Here is a 21,936-nt window from a genome sequence, read left to right as displayed (position 1 = left end):
TGATGCAAAAGGCAGCGCTCCTAGTGTTCACTATCGGTAATACAAAACGTCGCATACAGCTTTAAATATTTTCCTGTTTTGTCGAATATTTTTATAAGTTCAAATTGAACAAGACACTAACTAATTTTTTTTTAATTATTAATTTCCTATAGTATAAACTCCTAACCTCAAAGTTTCTGTCAGACGCATTTAAAATCCCACTAATTTTGTATTTCAGTTGATAAAATCTTAACAGTGAAAAATAAGACAAAAACTGGTAATTCTTAAAAGCTCTTATAATGAAGGATTAATTATTTTCTAAATACCATTTGGAATATAAATGAATTATCGCAGATTCCTTAAGCAATTCAAAAGAATATCGACACACTCGATCAATATTTGCGTTATGAATATATGATCTGCATAGATTCTTGAGTGGTCTGGCATATAATAATGATCAAACCTTCTTTGCACTGTGTGTCTCGCCCCACCATGTTTTCTTACAAGATCCTTTCCTTTCACCAATGTTGAACAACTAAGGCCCATGGTCCGCATGGGCATCACACTGACCACTGCCATCCAGTTACGTTCAGACGGTTGGTTGCAAACACGGTCCAGCCATCGAACCGATCTCTTTTTTTCATCCCTGATCACGTTTTTCAAAAATTTTATTATTATTCAACCAAATCCCATATGTATGTATCTCTTTTATAAGTGTCACGTTTTTTTAAGGAAATTGACACAGTGTTTAAGTGACGATTGTGACAATCCTATTATTAAGAATTAATTACTTGGAGAGAGGTTTGAATGAATGAGAGTTACAAATTTAATTTTTGTTTTGCTTTGTAGATATAATAATTAATAGCTTATTATCTCATTTATTAACTTGATATGTTACAATTTATCTAGAGCAGTCTTTCTCTGAAAGAAGTTTATGTCCTGAAAACTGGTTTAAATTGCCATAGGCACAAGTTTCCTTTTTGTCGCATCAGAAAATACTCCCTGCGGAGGCCTACTCATGTATTTTATACTCGGATCTACTCGTCATCGCTTCGCAACAGTTGAGTTCTTGAGATTTTAACAAAATGCCTTATTTCATTGGAATGACAAGGAGTATTTTCCCGAGAGTATTGTCCATTTTTTCATTTTTCTTTTTTTTTTTTGCAAACGGAAGTTTCTCTTCAACCTGTCAACCGGATTATAAGGAATGTGAATTCCTTAATAGTAGCAGTTGACACGCTAAAAACAGTTAGATATTGTATACTTGGAATTATCACTCTAGTTTTGCTGTCGTATGAAAAATCTGCTAACTTAATAAATATATCTGAAAAAAGAAAAAAAAATGTAATTAATATTTATGACGGTTATTAGATTCATTGTCAATAAGATTAGATATTCATAGTTGCATTTGAGAAATGAAAAAGATCTTCTTTTTTTTTTATTCTTCTTGGTGTAGAATTTTGCAGGCTGTTTGTTCCTTCAGGGACTTGATCTTCCTGTTCGAGCTTCGTAGTGATTTATCTTTAACCTTGTGGCGTTTATAGAGGTGTTGGAGTATACACCATCAAATTTCAGCTTTCAACCTCGCTCTAAAACGGGTCTAAGTCGATTCTAAAATGCAATACGATATGTAGCGAAATTTATTGTCTGTGTGATCAGTTTTTATTAACTTTGATGACAGAAAATAAATAAATAAATAAATAATCAAATTTTGTAAAACTTTTTTCAAGTCGTAGAAAATGGGGTAAAAAAGCGAAATTTCCATATAAGAAATACTAATCTGTAATAATCTTTAAGAAAATTTACAATAAAGTAATTTAATAATTAAATTAAAATTTGGTAAAACGTATTTGATTAATTACTAAATCTACTAAATTTTATTAAATCCTGTATTAAGTTTATAAAAGTTTTTCTAAAGTTTAGATTTCTTTTTAATAAAAATTATGCATTTTTCGCATATTTTCCATGTCTTGAAAATATTTTTATAAAATAATTAGAAAATTAGAAAACAAATTATTTTTTAAAATGGAAAATTATAAATTTTTTTGATCAACAACAATATTTTTATTATAATTTTTTGATCAATAAACATTATTCTCGAAAAGAAAATTCATAGAATTTTTCATTAAAAATATAGTTCTTTAAAAATCGTTGATAAAGATAGTAAAATTTATTGTCTGCACAATTAATTTTAATTAATTATAATAATAAAAAAGAAAATTGATATACTGAAAAATAATTTATTTGTTTCAAATAATCGACTATCAAATAAATATTTATTTGTATTTAATAATTATTTTTTGAGCCAATCAAATGGTATTTGTTTCATTTAAAGAAATTGTGGGTTCAAACCAGTTCAAACACAGTTTACTAAATTCAAATTAAATTTATTTGGTTCAAGTGAATAGTTATTTGATAATAATAAAGTAACCAATGTTATTTGTGTGAAATAATTTTTTTTGCAATTTTTTTCCATTTTCTATAAGGTTATAAACAATTTATAATTTTTATTTATTAAAAAATTACTAAATACTACTACTAAATTACTAGTTGAGATTAACGATTAGAAAACAAATTTTTTTTTATCTAAAATTTTTATAATTTTTTAATCAACAAACATTGTTCTCGAGGCGAAAATTCATAGAATTTTTCATTCGCAAAAAATAATATTCCTTTAAAAATCTTTGATAAACATTTCGAACTTTGAAATTTCGAAAAATTGATATCCCAATTTTTTTCGTCATATAAATTTTTTTAAAATAAAATTTCTTTGAAATTTATATATGTAATTAATAATTGGGTTTTTCTTTTTAATTTTAATAATCTGAACATTAGAAAATAATCTAAACGTTAAAAAAAATAAACTAAACTATCATCTGGTTAAGAGAATTATGTCAGATTAGTACTGATATTTGTTATTACATACGGTAAAATGTTCTCGATACATATTTTAAATATATTTATCTCAGCCTGCGCATCATGTTGCGTGACGTTTGTGGTGAGATGGTTTTACCGCGATGGTTACATAGAGATTACCCCGTTACCATAATATTATTTCTAGAAGTATTGCACCGCAAGAAATATATATTTGATTGACAAACTACTTTATTTTATATCCGTAGGTGATAGTGGAATTTATATTTCGTTGTGATTTTCAAATTATATACATTTAAATCGCGATTATATATAGACATTTTATTGATTTTATAAAGGAAAAAAAATGAATATTAATACTGCTTATAAAATATTATATATTTTTATATAAATTTTTTTATTAATACTTTCTATTGTGAATTTTTTTTATTATTTATTTTCTAAAGTTTTATTATTTTCCTTTTATTCTTTATTCAAAAAGAGAATATATTTTTTCTACTATTGCAATGCGAATATCATTTTAACTTTCCTTTGTATGAGATTCATTAATATTCAAGCGTAATTTCAGTTTCTAGTTACGAGACAAAAAAAAATATTAGTGATTCATCAAACTAACAAAAGAACATCAATGGTAACAAGAATCTTTTGAATCAGTGTTTTGTGTACGTTTTGCATCTTTGATTTCTTTTTTTTTATCATCCAAGTTCAATTTCTTCTTATGTTCTTTTATATTAGTTGAAAAATTTATAAATTCGTCACAATTTATATTATATTACACTGGAAAGAAAATTTATTTGATTCAAATAATTACTTTATTATCAAACAAATATTTACATGAACCAAATAATTTTTATTTCAATTAAATAAATTGTATTTGTACCAATAATTTCTATATTTGCACCTAAAGAAAATATATATTTGTCTCAGAGCTAAATAAATTTTTATTTGTTGCAAATAAATTTTATTTGATTTAAATAAAAATTTTATTTATGACAAATCAAACTTTTAATTACGCCAAATAAAAAAGTTATTAGGCTCTGAGACAAATATATTATATTTGTTCGAAATAAAACATTTCTCTGCGGATGTGAAACAAAATTTAATTGAAATAATTATCATTTAATTAAATAATTATTATTTACTCCAAATAAATATTTATTTCATAATATTCGAGAATTAAATAATTTTTTTTTCAGTGTAACTATATGAAAATGTCACATTTTGATAAAAAAAAAAAAATTAGATACATTTAAAAAGAATTTTAATTATCGATAAAAAAATCGATGAAAAAAAAATTCATGAATGAGAAGTGAACGACAGGTCTAATTTTAATCGTAAGAAGAAAATGAAAGTTTCGTAAGAAAAAAAAAAAAAAAAAACTACATCTGTCTTTTTCTTTCTCGCATAATCTCAGAAAGACGTGAGTGGACTGTTAAAGATTCTTCTCTGAAGTCTGATGATGATTAATCTAGATTCATACATTTTATATCTACATAAGATCATCTAAATTTCCCACATACATTAATCAAGACACTGATATTTTCTCACAACATTTTTATTATTTTCAAAATATCAAGAACATGTCAAAATGATATTCAATATTGATAAATTATTAATTAATATCTAAGATCTAGCTCTAAAAATTAAAAAAACGGGACATTTGAATTAAAAATTATTTAATTGAATCTTCCTTCTTTATATGGTAAATAATTATTATAATTTAATTTAATATCGTGTAGAGATTAATCAATTATTTGTCTTTCTTGATATTTTTCTCATAATTAATTAAATTGTAGAAAATTTATAAATAATGATCCAGATTTTTGAGATTTTTTTTTATAATTAATTAGAAATTAAACTTAAAAATGAATATATACATATATATTCATTTATATTATATATATAAAATTCATACGGTTTTATAATGTTAATATATGAAGCAAAAACTTGATTATATAGCATTTCGTGATTCTTCTGCAGAAAATATGTAGGCAATGTTTACTATATTAAGAAAGAAAAATGAGAAGGAGGGTTTTTTTTTCTATTGGGATTGCAAATGTAATTTGAATCGGACAACATACGCATATGAGCGTGATGAATAAAAAACGGAAGTCGGCCTCGAGGGCGGCGGAAATGGGCGAGAAACAGAGTCGAACGGTCATCATTTTATTGCAGAATCATGAAAACGTATTTATGAGAATTCCTTTATTATTCGCTATGGAATCTCGTATAATTGACTTCGATACTAATTCAATTTTTTCAAAACAAAGCACTTTTCTCATTTAAACTGCTTTTTGTATTTTAAAGCTATTTATAAATTTGAAAATATTATTAATTTATTTTTATAATATAATGTATTATAAATAAATAAATTCAATAATTAATTAATAATTTTAAAGACCTGTGTAGTATATAATGAAATTAAATTATTATTTAATTATTGTTTTTTTTCCATTGTTGACACTTTCATTTTTGAGGTTGTCTGCAGCTTTGACAGAATTCCGTTTGGAGTCTTCCGCTGTCATTTTCTGATTTCCGGAATTATGCGACGCCATTTTGGCCTTTACAATTTAACCTCAAAAAGACAGTTTTAACTTTTACTGCAATATTTACAATGTAATTCTAATTCCACTTTAAATTTATTGTTATTTTGAATAACAAAACTTCACTACACTTTGCCCAAACAAATTTAAACTCCGAAAGTCTTTACCGCTTATAAAAAACAATTATTAACTCGGAATCGATTAGCATACACAAGACACAACCACATGTCACGCGTTCCAAATCACTAGTCCTATTATTATTTAATTAATTAGTAATGTAATATGATAATATAATAATTATTTTATGAGCATTTCTTTAATTTTTATGGATGATTAAAAATCGTTAAATAGCTATCAATTAAATTTGAGTTAATATAGAAAATTTTAATAAATTGCACTAATTTACTCACTATGATGACAGAAAAAAATTTATCTTAATGAAAAGAAGTACAGGAAAACCGACTATTTTCTCATCGTCATTACGTATAAATTGCTCCTATGTTCACATAAAAAGGAAAAAAAACATCTTTTCGCATGTTGCTAATACGTTTGTCGTATTTTACAATATGTAACTGAAGTTGAAAAGCAATTTTATTGTACTACAAAGTATGATAATTAATAATTTTATTAATTATCATTTAATAATTATAATTATTACAATAATATATTAATTTTGATAATAATTAATACTAATAATTATTAATTATCATTTAAAAATCACGTAGTACATTTGATTAATGTTTCATTTGTTTACAAATAATTTTAAATGTAGGTTTTGAATAAGAGTTGCGTCTTTCTTTCTCTCATATAGCGTGACACGAATCAATAATAGAAATAATAGAAAATCGCTCTCTAACAACTTTTTCCATGCTCGGGGTGTGTCATTTCAACTTTCGACTTTCAATTATATACACTGCCCACTATGAGAGGCACCACTCAAATTACAATTAAATCCATGGGAATAATAAGTTTATTCGTTAACTGATCTTTTAACAGAATAAAAAAAAGAAATTTTTGTGAATCGCTTCATTGTACCATGACGGGGACATATTTTAGAAAAAAAAAGAATTGTCACATCACCGGAGACCGAGCCTATCGATTCCCATCATTTTATTATAATTGTCAAACTTTTTGTTGTATATTGATTGTTAATACCCTATTGTCAATAAGGCAAATTCTGATTTATTTCGATAATAGTAGGGGAGACCGAGGAGGAAAGTAACAAAAATCAGTTTTTTTATGCTAACATTAAAAATATTTGTCGGATAAATTTGTCCAATATATTAAATGAAAGCTTGGACATTCACCTTTTAAATAAAATTTGAATTAAACATTTATAATAAATTGACAGTTCACAGTATAACTTTTACGCAAGCTCTTCATCTGTTACTTTCCTCCTGACCCCCGAGGAGGAAAGTAACAAGCTCCTAGGAGGAAAGTAACAGTATAAAATTATGTAAAATTCTTTAGACTAATGACTATTATTAATTAGAAATATTTTTATTAGGAACACATAAAAGTTTAAGTACACTTTATACTTATTTGGCACATATTTGGGACATATTTAGCACATATTTCGAACATTTTATGAATTTAGCTCATTTTTTTTCTTAAAGATATTTTATGCTTAGCTAGATCACAGGTTTTTCTTAAATAAATCTCTGTTATTCGTAAAATTAAATACGATTTGCTTCAATCATTAGATAAAACATGGACAATATCGACAACAGGAGAAAAGTAGCGTGTTACTTTCCTCCTCGGTCGCTTTTTTCTTGTATGTCAACAAAAAAGTTAAAACTACACAAATGTTAAATTGTTTGTTTAAGCACAACTTAAAGACAGATAATAAGGCTACAAAATAACGAAAGGCACATTTTGAAAAACAATAAAATTAAAGAAATACGAGACTTTGAAAATTTGAACGAAAACTTACTTTTGACGTTTTTTCTGCACGTCACACCGGAATCAGACCTAACCTTTCCTGTCAGGCTCGGACACACTATGGAGGAGGAAGGGGGAACAGTGCCGACTAAAAATATGTTTGAACCATGTCTATCCGATAATTTGTTTAAAAGTTATAAGCTTTGTTACTTTCCTCCTCTGTTACTTTCCTCCTCGGTCTCCCCTACTTTTTGAATCGGAATTTTTCTATTTTAAATTTTGAATAATTGAAATTATTTTTTTTATTTCTTTAATTTTATTATTTAAAATTATTGTTTGTTTCTTTAATTTTAGTAACTAAAATTACTGTTTTATTTCTTTAATTTTTGTATTTAAAATTATTTTTATTTCTTTAATTTTAGTATTTAAAATTAATTACATATAATTAATTAATTAAAAATTGTGCGTTACATATAATTGTATATATACATTATTCATGTATGAAGTCAAAATGAGATAAAATCATTATTTTTCTTAATCCTTTTTTTTGAAATGAATTATATATTTGAAACTTTCAATTAAGTGCTTTATCTTCTGTTCCGATAATCTGTTCCGGAAATGCAATTTATACAATGAAAAATAATATCCTCCTTTTACTATATAATAATATTTATCACATTAGCCTATCGCATTTTCGCATTATAGAAACTGCATTGAATTTCAATGTGTCACGATCTGAATTTCATAAAAGGAGTTAAATATTTCTATAGACATAATTTATCGATTGTATATACCAGGACAAACTTGAACCATCTTATCGGCCAAGATGAAAAGATAGATTAGAGAAATATTTCCAGTAAGAATGTGGCTACTACCGGCTTGGGTAAATGTTGGCTAATTGTGGTAAATGTGTGTACGAAGATAAACATTTGAAGTTATATGAGAAAATTTACAGAATTTCAAAATATAAAATTATAAATTAAAAAAAAATTGATTCAAATAATTTGTTACTTGATTTGTATCAAATAATTATTATTTGCGAATCACTTAAATTGTATTTATCAAAATATAAAATTGGTAAAAATTTATTTCATTCAAATATTAATTATTTGGTTTAAAATAAATATTTATTTAATAATAGTCAATTATTTGAAACATATAAATTTTTTTTGTAAATTTATTTTTGAAGAATAATTAATTTTTTGAAGATGTGACCCTTATAAAAGAGAATCCATACAAATTTTTTTTTTGCAGTCTCAATGTGAAAAATAATTGCACAGGCGTTTAAAAAAAATAGTGAATTAAAAAATTAACACCTGTTTGTGAAAAACGGGGTGAGTTTATTATAATTATGTAGCCAATACGGCCATGTTGAAGTGGGTCCATCATTCTCCGCCTCCGAAGAATCATACTCATGTGAAATCCTCGGAAGCGTTATTTGACAAAGACAAAGAAAACGAAAGACAATGTGAAAATAATCGTCAAGAGAAAGAGAATGAGAAGACGAAAGAGGAAAAGGAAATCCTGGAAGCCTTAAGGAGACGTATCGGGGTAAGAAGAAATATAAGAAGTTGATTGGAGCGAGAAAAAAAACCCCGTTCATTAAATTCTTATAATTAAAAATCGACTTTTCTAAAAAAAATCTAAAATTAAAAAAATAAACAAAAATTGATATTTATTGTAGTGAAAAATGGAGACTAATTATTCAAAAAAAAAATTTTAATGTAGTGAATTTCATGTTTTAATTGCTGTCATGTGTATTTATAATGTGTGAAAATGAAATTAGAGCAGGTGTGATAATGGAAAGGCAACCAATTTGTCACTTTCACCTACTAGTGCACACACGACCTTTACACTCTTTTTAAAGTTGAATATATAAATATACGAAAAAAAATTTTGCTTTCTCTACTAAATTTACTTTTTCACTTTGATTACTCAATTATTGCAAATTTACTATATAATATACAATGTATTGAAAACCTACAATTGGATAATAATATATGATTTGTAGAACGTATTTCTTGTCTATAATTATTGAGAAATCAATTTTCTATTTCATTTTATTAATTTTAAGTTATTGTAAATTTTTTTTACTTTTTAGTAAACAAAATCGACGAAATTTAAATTATTTTTTTGTGCCAAAGCACCAAGAAAAAAGATAAATTTGTCTCAGAGCCAAATAAATTTTTATTTGTTGCAAATAAATGTTATTTACGCAAAATAAAAAAGTTAATACAAATATACGTTTATTTAACTTAAATATATTAAATTTGTTTAAAAAAAAAAACATTTTTCTCTGCGGGTGAGAAATTATTAATTTGCAATAAAAAAAATCTAACGACTGGAAATTGTAGTAAAAAATTGCAGTCACGAAAAATAATGGATGGCTCAATGTTATATGTAAATTAGTATATATTTAAGGCGTGCGACACAGTATCGAAAGTCTAAAATCATATTTTGAAATTATACCTTGAAAAACTAGTTTTTTGTTCAGAAATGCGCTGTTATCGTCATTTCCCTTTCACTTATTCTAGTGCAATAAAATTCAATGCACCTGTTTACATTCAACGTTTTCTTACACTATATTTGTCTCCATATTTTTTTCTGCTTTATTATCAGTTGATCTTTCAATGCCATTTGGATTATATTATTAAGAAATATATTTGGATTATTCTCATGCAATATTTTATATTTATAATCGTATCAGAAAAATATTTATATAATTTTCCTCTCCTAAAATAATTCACATATTTTGGAAAAGTTTACGTATTTTATAAATATTTATTTACGCAAAAAAGAAATTCAAAACAAAAAATTTTTTTTTATTCTAAATAATTATACAAAATGTATAAATAAATTAAATTTGGCAAATTTTTAATTGAAAATAAACTAATCGGATTAATACTATAATTTATCTCGATAAGAATATTGTTTATTGGAAAAATATATTTCTATATAATTTTTGTGGGATTAGCAAAACGTGTTTCTTGTTTCATTAAAGCAATATCTTCTTTGACATAAATTCAATACTTTGAGTCTTTAGATAATTTTTTTTTTGCATAAATAGTGGAGAATATTCCTTGACAAATATTAACGCAACAAGTATTATTCGTTCAATGAACCCTTTAAAATTATTACGGTCGAATAGTTACAACAGAGCGGTTTGGTATATACGCTATAAACTTTCACTATACTAAAATAAATTGGTCGAATCGACAAAAATTCTTTGACAGTGTCAGGCTTATATATATAAAGTTCCGGTACAAAAATAAATCATGCGGAAAAAATAGCAATATTATGCCTTTGGACATTATATTTACAATATACTTTAACTAAACCGTAATTCACTTTCAATTTTATTTAAATTCCGTTTTAACTGATTTTCTGTAAATAAAAACACAAGTAAATAAAATTAAAAAAAATTAAAAATATTAAAAATCAATGTAATAGAAAATTTACAGTCGATAACTGTCTATAAATCTCACAGGAAATTACAATAACAAATTATTTTTAACAATAAATTATTTTTATCAATAAGTTTTTAATAATACATTTTCTGAATTTGAAAATTAAATTTTAATTGAAGAAAATTAATTAATTAAGAAAATTTGGACAATTTCGATTTCGGATTGATATAATTTTTAAAAATTTATGGAAAATACTATCGGATAGAATTTTTGTTGATATTTTGCTATGTAGGCCGGAAGTTCACCTTTTAAAAAATATTAACTGCAAAAGAAGAAATTAGTGCAAATCATTAACAACCAACTTTTAAATGTCCGTTATAGTGAACTCCAAGCAGCAAAACTGTCTTATCCGTATTAAGAACTTCGGACCTGTTTCGAAGTCTGTGACATTTTACCGTCCTTCTTAGATCAACTTTTGATCTCCTTTTTATATATACACAAACTGAATTCTTATCTTATGTCGGCTAATACAGGTCAAAAATATCTTATTTCAAATATAACACCTTTGAAAATGTCATTTAATAATATTTATGAACTCATTTTTTTTTAATTTTCACGAAGTTGATTTTCTTCTCATATTCAAATTTGAATATTTTTAGGAATATTTTTATAGTTACAGCTATAATTTTTCAATTTGACATTTAATTTTTTTGTGTAAGAAAAAATGTTTTTTTTATAAATAATGGATTTTATAATATTAAAATCAATAGGACTTTCTACTGTCCCATATGGCTTTCTAAAATCTCCCCTGTAAAAGTAAAAGTTATCCCATAATTTATGTGAAATATATGTAATTAAATTTTTTTCACATAAAAAAAAAATTTGATAAGATAAAAAACTTGAGATTTAAAAAAAAAGATGAATATCCGTGAAGCATGTGAATTGAAATCATTTTGATAAATAACAATTTTGTATTTTTTATTTTTAGGGCTCGGACCCGAGAGTCGCCACATGTAGAGGAAAGTTACAAAACAAGAGGAGTAAACTTAATCAGGAAATCAACAAAGAGCTACGTCTTCGTGCCGGAGCTGAAAATCTTTTTAAGTTAGTAAATTATATTTAATTTCACAATAAATTTATTTCATAATATTGTTTCCATTTTTTTTTCTTAAATTTTTAAATCTATATTTCATAGAATATTTTTGAAAATTATTTTCATTAGTTTTTTTTTGTTAATTTTTATTTATTATTTTTTTTTTATTAAGTTTTGTTATTAATTTTTGTTATTAATTTTTGTTATTAATTTTTGTTATTAATTTTTGTTATTAATTTTTGTTATTAATTTAGTTATTAATTTTTGTTTATTAATTTAGTTATTAATTTTTGTTTATTAATTTGTTTTCTATTTTATTTAACAAAAAATTATTTTTTCAGGGCCACAACTAACAGAAAATTGAAAGAGACAGTTGCATTGGAATTGAGTTTTGTCAATTCGAATTTGCAGTTACTCAAAGAACAACTGGCGGAACTTAATAGTTCCGTTGAGTTGTACCAAAATGGCGATAGGTGAGATTAAGCATTTTTTACCAATTAATTTTTTTGTCTGATTAGCTAGATTTTTTTTATTACCTTGTGAAATTTATAAAAATAATTCTATCATTTACACTCAGAAATAAATTATCAACATCAACTGAAAAAAATGTACTGGATCTTAAAGAAAAGCTTTCTAAGCTAAAAAATAGAATTTTTAATAATAAAAATAAAAATACAATTAACAGTAACATAAAAATTTTCAATATTTAAATAATTAGTTGTTTCCATTTGGAATAATTCGAAACTTCATAAATTATATAAGTAGCTAATTATTCCAGACATGTGTGTAAAATAGTTTTTCTTTTACACAATTTAGAACGAGTTATTATTTTTGCGCATGAATGCATTTAAAGTCAATTAATTTCATAAATAAATGTCAGTAGATAATTATTTAACAATTTATAAAAATGGAATTTTTTTGGTTAAAAATTTTTTTTTTTGATAAAAATATTTCAGTTTTATTTCTTTTTTGAAGATTAGACAAATTAATTTACAATATTGTGTAGAGAAAACTATGTTCGGATAATATGTATTTATTAGTTCTTTAGATACATTCGCAAGATATTATAAATGTGGTTCAGCCTCTCATTGATATTCAAAATCGATATGGAGTATTGTAATTTATATTATGTCTCGGAATGCATTTTCTAAATGTATAATATATGCTCAATGGTACAAGAAACTGATGATTGTTGCTCGTCCCTATTATATCAATATTGATATTGTCTCAAATTCAGTTTATGCACATATGTTTTTCTACGAGTCACATTTCAATTGTCATGTTTCAAAAGTATTAGTATCTGAAGATGACACAAAAAAATTAATTTCTTCTTTTCGTCTCCTTTTATAAATTAAATATTTCATAACAGAAATAATTAATTTTCAATTTTTTTCTAATGTAGATTACAAAAACATTTTTTTACAATTTTCCCAGATCTTTAGCTTTTTCTTCTTTTTCTTTTTTCGTTTTACAAAAATATAAATTTCGAACGTGAATTTTTGCATATTTCAAAAATATTATGCAGAAGCCTCAAAGCTTTACGCCTTGAAGGATAAACGTTCTCGAAGGTACAATTACACCAACTCTGTAATCAAGATTCCAAAGTGAAAGGGCTGAAAAATAATTATGCCAGCGAGAAGATTCATAAATATTGAAACGGTACATTTACTATTATTATTTTACAAAAATTATTCGTGCAGAATTATTATTTATATTATCATAAAGTCCAAGAGGTAAAAGCTGCCTTTTTTATGATTTGTTTCAAATTAAAAATTATTTGTATTTTAATTTTTTTTTTTTTTTTGAATCTTGATATAAAACGTTGCCCTATGTTTTTATCGAGAGTACTTATACAAGTTCAGAGTCGAGTGTTGCTGTGCCCTTCTTACAACATGGTTTGCCGGTCCATCCGCTATGCTTCGGTTCCTGGGTCAGTGTCCGCCCACTATGTGAATACTATGCCCACAATGCCGCTCTTCAAGTAGGCACAAAACCGCTTTAAATGCTATGCACTTTATGGATGAGAACTTTCCATATCGCCGAAGCTTTACTCCTAATGCAATCCTTCTTTCCGAGGCCCCAAGCTCAATAATGTTGAAAATCATCACCTACGATTGCAAAAAGGAAGAAGAAAAAGAAAAAAAAAATGAAACGAGAAAAATCTTTTACAAATTGCATTTCGCCTCAATGCAACATTGTTCAGAGCAAAAGTTTCAAACCAGTGATTTTAAAATAACGGTTGTGGTTCACCTCCGGATAGGAAATTAGAAATAAAATTGCCCCAACTATAAATGTCTATTATTAATAATAATCGTTAAGAAAAAAATTCAATTCCCCAGAATTCAAAAAGTTTCTTAATTCGAAAAATTAAATTTTCCCTAAAATATCGAACATTTGATTAATTTAATAATAATTGAAAAATTTAATTTTCAATTTTTAAAACAGATTTGTAATTGATTAGTTAAGATTTATTACATTAGAAATAAAGTTGTAGAAACAATTGCATCCAAGTCAACCATAGAAATTTGTATTAAAGCGAGAAAAATTTCATTAAACGGTACTGAAAATGTTGAGTGAAATTACGAGTAATGAAAACTCTCAAGAGGAGATTTATAACTGATTTATTTTCTTTTTTTTGGCATCCAATAGCTTCATCAACGTTAGAGTATATTGACTTAGGTAATGGTCGGTTAAATAACTGATGAAAAAAAAATTCATTGCAGTATTTGTCGTTTACGGTCCATAGTCGTATACAAGAAAGTTATTCCTCGATGTTCATTCTAAAAGAGAAATAATTTGTCCTTTCTAATGACATCAAGAACAAACTGGACTTTTCTAGATTCATGGCTCTCGAAAACGATAGTCACTTTTAATTTTTTTTTCTACGATACGCATGGTTTTAAATTTTTCATACAAAATAGAAATTGGAAAGAATTATTAATTAATATTCTAATATTAAATTAATCTTAAATTGATCCTAAATTAAAACTTAATTTGAAAATATTTATCAGAAAGAATTAAGGTTAAATCCCATATAAAATTGTAATAAAATTATTTTTATTTTTTAATATAGTTCAACTTTTTTTTAAAAAAGTGGAAATAAATGATAAAAAAAGATTTAAATGCAAAGAACCTACTTTAAAGTATAGTATTAATAATATGCAAAACAATAATTTCTTTAACGACTTTTCCAGTTTATTATTTTGTTTATGAGTATACTTTGTAAATATAAATGCGAAATGTATAACTGAAAGAAAGCGCCATATTTAGTAACGGGAAGCAAGACTCGTACGGGACCAAGTAATGATTTACCGCTCGTATAACGCTTAGAGTTCTCTTCACAAAAATCCTGTCATGACATTTTTAACAAAGTAATTAAACAAAAAAATTTAAAAAATTAAAATAAACCACTTTTTTATTTAAGAAAAAAAAAACAGAAAAATTCGAATAATAATTTTTTTGCTTCTTTTTATAATTATTTCATTGAGGAAAAATTATATTTTCAAATATAATAAAACTAGAATAATTATTTAACGATAATATTTGTATTAATATTATTAACGATATTACAATAATAATATTAATAATAATAATATAAATATTAATGTGAATATTTTTTGAAATATTGATACTATAAATATTTATATTTTGATTTAAAATCCATGTTCTGAAATCAAGTTATTATAAATATTTATGTAACATAAAACAAGATAATAAAACACTAGGGCATTCGTGAAATTCTCAAACATCAAAATTCTGGTCTAAGACTAGTGTCAAAAAATAATGTTTAATGGAGCAAGTGAAAGTTGTTGTGAGTCATATATATATATATAAAATATGTGAAGCAATAATACTTGTTCGCAATGTAAAATTAAGGATTTATTTTAAAATTTGTAATCAACACTGGATTCTAATAGTTTTTTAATATTTTTCTTTTTTCATTTTTTAGTGAAGATCCCATTATGCCCATGATACCATTGGGATTGAAGGAGACCAAAGATATCGACTTTCGAGATTCATTTAAAGTGAGTATATTATGATTAATATAAATATTCGGAAAAATTCCTAAATAGCAGATTTTTTTTCCTTTTATGTGATTAAAATTTTTTTTTCTTATTCCAAAGGTGGAACTTGAGGATTATCAATAAAATTCGAAGTTTGAAGTTTTGGTAAATGAGTTTTTCGATTTTTGGAATTAATTGCAATTTTCGAAAAATCCAAATCATCTCTTGGTGGTCCAATTTCTAATAGTTCTCGTTTCGAAATTATGGGAGCAATTTTTTTTATCACTTTAGAACCTTCTCCAATATTGTTTGCATCAGTTTTAGTTAATTTTTTTCCACAAATTATTTTTGATGGTTTTAATCGAGGCATTGTTATCACCAAATGTCCTGTGGTAGTATTTCTTTGAACGGAACTTTTTTCTGTCATCACCTCAGAGGAGAGTGTCAATTGTAAAATTTTTCCTTTTATAGTGACTCGCACGTATAGAGGTTGTACGTCTACTTCTAAAAAAGATGTATCCAAGTGTCTGGAAAAAAAAGTAAAAAAAAAATTCAAATTATAATTTGGATATTTTTAAAATGAAAATGAAAAAAAATTATTTACTTGTATACTTCAAGTGTCAGAATAATATTTTTTGAATCCTCGTCATTTATTGTAAAAGCCACTTTTGCCTGATTAACATTGTAGGGTTTTCCCTTTGGATTAAATAATTTAGGAACATATTTTTGTTTCTCTTCTTCTTTTCTGGAATTATTCTTTTTTTCCTCGATTTTTTGTACACGCTCTGCAATTGCAATTCGATCTTCCGGCGTGTGGTAACTTGTTGAATTCCAAAATTTTCCATTTTCTTCTTCGTCGTTGGACTATTGAATGAAAAAAAATTATTGAATTTTATTTCGATATTACTTTTTTTAAAAAAGTAATTTTTTAAATTATTATACTGGCGATGTGTATATAAAATTTCTAAATATAAGAAATTGTTTTGAAAAAGTCATTGAATAATTACATTTTCTGAATCACTTTGATTAATTTCAGTAATTTGAAGACTTTGTTTTTCTTGATGTCTTAATTTTTGTTGCTCTCGTATTTTCACATAATTTCTATATCCTCTAATAATATCACCTTGAGCTTCAGCATATTTTTGTAGAGCTTTTATTCTATCTGATCTTTCAATAGCAATCATGTCTAATTCTTTAAGTTGAGGAAGTGTCGCTATTACATATTCTCTATATCCTATATAATCAGTGCAGGGATTTCCAGTCAATATCAATTGTTCCAAATGTTGATTGTATCTAGAAAAAATTAAATTTTAGAAAAAAACACAAATAAAATTCAAACAAAAAAACAATTAAGAAAAAATAATTACCTGAGATTTTTGACTCCTTTTAAATTTCCTATAAAATTCACCATGAGATCAAGTTTTTTCAAACTCTCCAATCCCTGTAAATTTTCAATGACTTCAATATTATTTAAAGCTAAATTTAAATATTCCAATTTTTTTAATTTATTAAGATTTTCTATTTTTGATATGAGATTATATTGTAGGAGAAGAATTTTCAAATCACGACAAAGATGATTGAGCATTTCAATTTTTTCTATATTCTCTTGATGCAAGGAGATTTCTTCTAAAGTTGATATTTCTCCTTCATTATGCTCAGCACGTTTTCGAATCAATTCCACAGTAATTCTTACCATCTTGTAAAAAAAAATTAGTTCTTATCTTTTTTATTATTTTATGAAATTAAAAATGTCACTGTGTAGGTTAGTTTCGAAATATTTTTAAAAAATTATTGTTTAGGCAAGATTATTATAATTTTTTTTTTTCAATTAGAAAAACAAGTTTTCTTAAAACAGGTTTTTGTAATTTAGGTTCTAGACATAGAGATCATTTTAATTTCCCGCATTAAGAACCGTTATATTGATAATAAACATATTAAACAAGTTAATATTGCGAACTGTGACAGTAGAATAAGAAAGTATCGATTAAACGAGACTTGGAAACCTGACATTGCTTTAAACTTCACATTATTTTACCTAAAATAAATTTAATTAAAATAAATTTAATTTTAAAAATATGTTAATTTAACAACATTTTACGATCTAGTTTTTTAAATATTAGATTTGATTTTTAATGTTTCAGGATTTTATCTTAGAACATTATAGTGAAGATGGAGGGAATTATGAAGAGGCCATTGCAGAACTTATGGAAACCAGACAGGTAAAATACTTTTTTTTAATTAACAAAAAAATATTTTTAATAATTCAAAAAATTGTTATTTTTTAAAAATTAATTAATTTCTAAAATAATTATTTTTTAAAAATGGAATATTTTTAATCAAACAAAATTTTTGCTATTTATTTTTTAAATCTTAAATTGTTATCTGCAAATATTGAAGCGAATGTTTCTGAAGCATACGCAACTGTTGTAAATTAGTCTTGATAAGATATTATTATCTTAATTGTAACGCACAATCAGTGCAGATTTTAAAAGAAACTTGATAAAATCTACTACGTAATATTTTTTTCGATATTATAAAAGTATGCCATTAATAAATGGCGAAATACATTTTTTTATTATCAAAGTAAATAATTGAAAATAGATAAAAAAACGAATTCTAAGTGAATAAAAAAATATTATATATTTTTTATTATTAAATATGTATTGACAAATAAATTGTTAAATAAAAAATTATTTCTCGAGTTAAAAAAACATAATAAATGCAATAATTAATTTTTTTTAAATACATTAAATTTTTTATTTTCAGGCAACGAGAACACCAACGAGGGATGCTGCTGGAATAGCATTACTTCTTCGATACTATAATCAATTATATTTCATCGAAAGGCGTTTCTTTCCACCTGACAGAAGTTTGGGAATTTATTTCGAGTGGTTTGATTCATTGACTGGTGTGCCGAGTTGTCAGAGGACAGTTGCTTTTGAAAAAGCATCAGTTTTGTTTAATGCAGGAGCTCTTTATACACAATTAGGTGCTAAACAAGACAGACGTACGTCACGTGGTTTAGATCAGGCGGTTGATGCATTTTTAAGAGCTGCTGGCACATTTCGTTATATTCATGAAAATTTCACAAATGCACCCAGCATGGATCTGGGACCAGACATGCTGGACATGCTGGTCCAGTTAATGCTGGTACGTTTTCTTTAAAAAAATTTTTTTTTTGCTTTAAAAAATGATTTTTTTCAATGATTAATTTTTTATTTTCATAATTTCAGGCACAGGCAAGGGAGTGTCTTTTTGAAAAATTGGAACTTCAATCAAGAGATTCTAGAAATATTGATGTTTCTTTGGATCTTGCTCAAGAAGCTGCTCAGGTCAGGAAAAAAAATTGAATGAAGAAAATTATATTTTTAAAGAACGAGTTTTTGTATAAGTAATTTTTGTTTTTATTTTTAGGTTTCTGCAGTTTATAACGATGTTCATGGACTAATAACTCGGGAGCCGGTTCGTGATTACGTCCCAGAATCATGGGTTTCGTTAATTTTAGTTAAACGAGAACATCATTTGGCTTTGGCACACAAACATTGTGCGGTTGGTCTTTTAGATATTCCATTATCGGAATTTTGCACCGAAGCAAAATTAATTCTTGAACGAATTCAAGAAAGCGATGGAAAGACACAAATCGATGTGATTGTACCGAAAGACGATAATGATAGAAAAGCATTGGGTAAGTATTATTTAATTTAATGAAAATTAAATTATTATTTATTAACATTATTTTAATATTTTATTATATTTAATTATTTAAAGGACGTGCACATTTGAGGGAAGCTTTGGTACTGCACGAGGAGAGTCAGAGGCTGCAAAGAATGTGTAGGGAGCTAAAAGGAAAGCCAACTTTGGGAAAAGTTTTAAAAAAAGGTCAAGATTGTACCTTGGAAATTTATAATCGTGCAGGAGATGAAGACGATTTTCGAGACTTGCTGGATCCTCCTCATATAATAGGTAATGTAAAATAATTATATTTTTAAAATAAAATAATAAAATTATAATAAATATTTATTTTTGTTTTTTTATTTTAGCCTCGACGAAATTTCAATTGAGTCTCACACATCCAGACTTTGGTCAGCATGGTGTAGATGACCTTTTCAGATCCTTGGGTCCAGTGGCAATTTTTTCAGCAAAAAGACATTGGACCGCGCCGAGACTGATTCAACTTCAAAGAGGACCAGGAGGCGAAGGATTTGGATTTAGTGTACGAGGCGATGCTCCCGTTATTATTGCTGCCGTAGATCACAATTCACTTGCTGACGTGAGTTTTACATTTTATCAAAATTTTATTTAGTATACATATCTAAGTATTGTTATATAATTTTTTCGTATTATTAAATTTTTATTTTTAAATTACTTTATATAAATAATATAATAATAATTATTTATTTACTTAAGTACTTAATTGTCATCGGTGGTGATCAATTTTAAACTTGAAACAAACTTGCTCGAAGGTGTAATAAAAAATCTAAATTATAAAAATTATTGATAATTATTAATTTAGGGGAAAAAAGTGTTTAAAAAATCATTTAATTTTACAGTTAGGAGGAATGAAAGAAGGAGATTTTATTGTCAGTATTAGCGATAAAGATGTCAAGTGGGCCTCTCATGATCAAGTTGTACGACTCATTAAACAATGCGGAGATTCAATTAGTTTAAAACTCGTTACACCGATGGATAGAAATTATTTAAAGGTTTGTTAATAGCTTAATTTCAATTTTCTTATCTTCTTGGATTGAAAAACCAGAAATTTTGAATTTTATTTTATTTTTTTTTTAAAGAAACCAGCCAAAACGAGTCATCACGATAAAGGAAGTGTATCGGCAAGTAGTTCCTCGGGAGTATCATCGGGACAACCTAGTCCTGCAGGATCAGTTACAACAGCTCATGTAGCCAAAAGACATCCTTGGAATCCATTTAAAAAATCTAATGGTCAACGAGACAGTAGGGATCTAACATTTGATAATGTTATTCTTAGATGAAGTCCTTTTGTCAAAAAAAATAAAACTTGAAAAGTTTTAAATTCATTTAGAATTAATTTCTGGAAATTAATTTTAAAAAATCTGTATAAAAATGTCGAAAAATTACAATAACAAAAAATTGTGTCGAATAAAATATTTGAAAAAGAGGGTTAAAAAATTGTAATCTCTTAAAAATTGTAAAAAACAATTTGTAATATTTAAAAAATACGGCAACTTTAAAAAATCGTCTTAAAATGACAATATTTTTTGTCAAATTTGTAAATACGAAAAGAAATTGTAAAAAAGAGTCCTTATCATGAATTGTTGCCAAATTGAAAGTAAATTCGAATACGCGTATAATTATTAGATTCAATTTAGAAGTATCTGTTTTTTGATATATTAATTATTTGCATGTACAAAAGTGTCGAGTGCTTGAGAGCAATATAAATTTTATATTTTAGATTTTTTAGTGTAGATCTACTAACTGGAAATCCTTTGGGATGATTGCCATATTAATTTCTTATATATTTGTGAGTAATATGCTCCACTTTTCTATAATTTAATTCTTCCGTCTCTATAATAAACTTGACGCCACAGATTAAAATATCATTGCAAATAGAAAAATATGAATTTAAAATATTTATCATTTTGTTTTTGGCTAATTTAATCCTTAAAAAAATCTTTGCAGCGCAATTTGTTTTTCTTTTTAAAAAAATAAAAGAAAGCGTTTGCGTATGTGTGCAATATATTTTTTTTCAAATGTGTCGAATTAGAATATAATTTTAAGTGCCAATACTTGTGTAGAATTTCAATTCATACGAGTTTAATTTTAGTGTTCAAGATACATTTCGAAATGTTCGATTCAGATTAATTTTGAAACTGAAAATTACAAAATAAATACATTTTACAGTTGAAATTCACTACTACGAACAATGTTTATGTAAATAAAGTCATTACTAAAAATCATGAAATACATTTACATAGAAAATTATATAGTAATTTTTAGAATTTTTTTTTTTATAAATTAAGATTTTTTCTTATCAAAAAAGTTTGTGAAAAATTAATCGCTCTTGTAAATAATTGTTTTAAAATCATTTTTGTAAGATCAACATACCATTAAAATACTATATATTTATACCTATTATATAAAGTGAGTAAAAGTTTTTTCAAACTTGGTGATTGATT

The 21,936-nt window shown here is 25.5% G+C and overlaps 2 protein-coding genes across 2 annotated transcripts; one reads left to right on the top strand and one right to left on the bottom strand.

Annotated features, from left to right (window-relative positions):
• The first annotated feature begins 543 nt into the window (after positions 1-543).
• Positions 544-21,742, top strand: LOC127284637 (rhophilin-2). Its single transcript, XM_051310183.1, has 13 exons — positions 544-674; positions 8,532-8,828; positions 11,673-11,788; positions 12,119-12,250; positions 15,727-15,802; positions 17,923-18,000; positions 18,548-18,931; positions 19,015-19,113; positions 19,196-19,466; positions 19,550-19,744; positions 19,822-20,051; positions 20,332-20,484; positions 20,572-21,742. Exons 2-13 carry the CDS (start codon positions 8,646-8,648, stop codon positions 20,770-20,772), a joined length of 2,118 nt encoding a protein of 705 aa, XP_051166140.1. The 5' UTR covers positions 544-674; positions 8,532-8,645; the 3' UTR covers positions 20,773-21,742.
• LOC127284642 (dynein axonemal assembly factor 11) lies at positions 15,813-17,909 on the bottom strand. The gene is made up of 4 exons (XM_051310187.1): positions 17,149-17,909; positions 16,789-17,074; positions 16,386-16,645; positions 15,813-16,308 (listed from the first exon to the last, which is right to left on the bottom strand). The coding sequence occupies exons 1-4, from the start codon at positions 17,475-17,477 to the stop codon at positions 15,891-15,893; spliced, it is 1,293 nt and encodes a 430-aa protein (XP_051166144.1). The 5' UTR covers positions 17,478-17,909; the 3' UTR covers positions 15,813-15,890.
• Positions 21,743-21,936: the final 194 nt, after the last annotated feature.

This window comes from Leptopilina boulardi, unplaced genomic scaffold (assembly GCF_019393585.1).
Source record: "Leptopilina boulardi isolate dan_hultmark-lab unplaced genomic scaffold, ZJU_Lbou_2.1 LbouV2_325, whole genome shotgun sequence".
Classification (NCBI taxonomy): domain Eukaryota; kingdom Metazoa; phylum Arthropoda; class Insecta; order Hymenoptera; family Figitidae; genus Leptopilina; species Leptopilina boulardi.
Note: the sequence above shows the minus strand (reverse complement) of the source record. Positions and strands in the feature narration are given on the sequence as shown.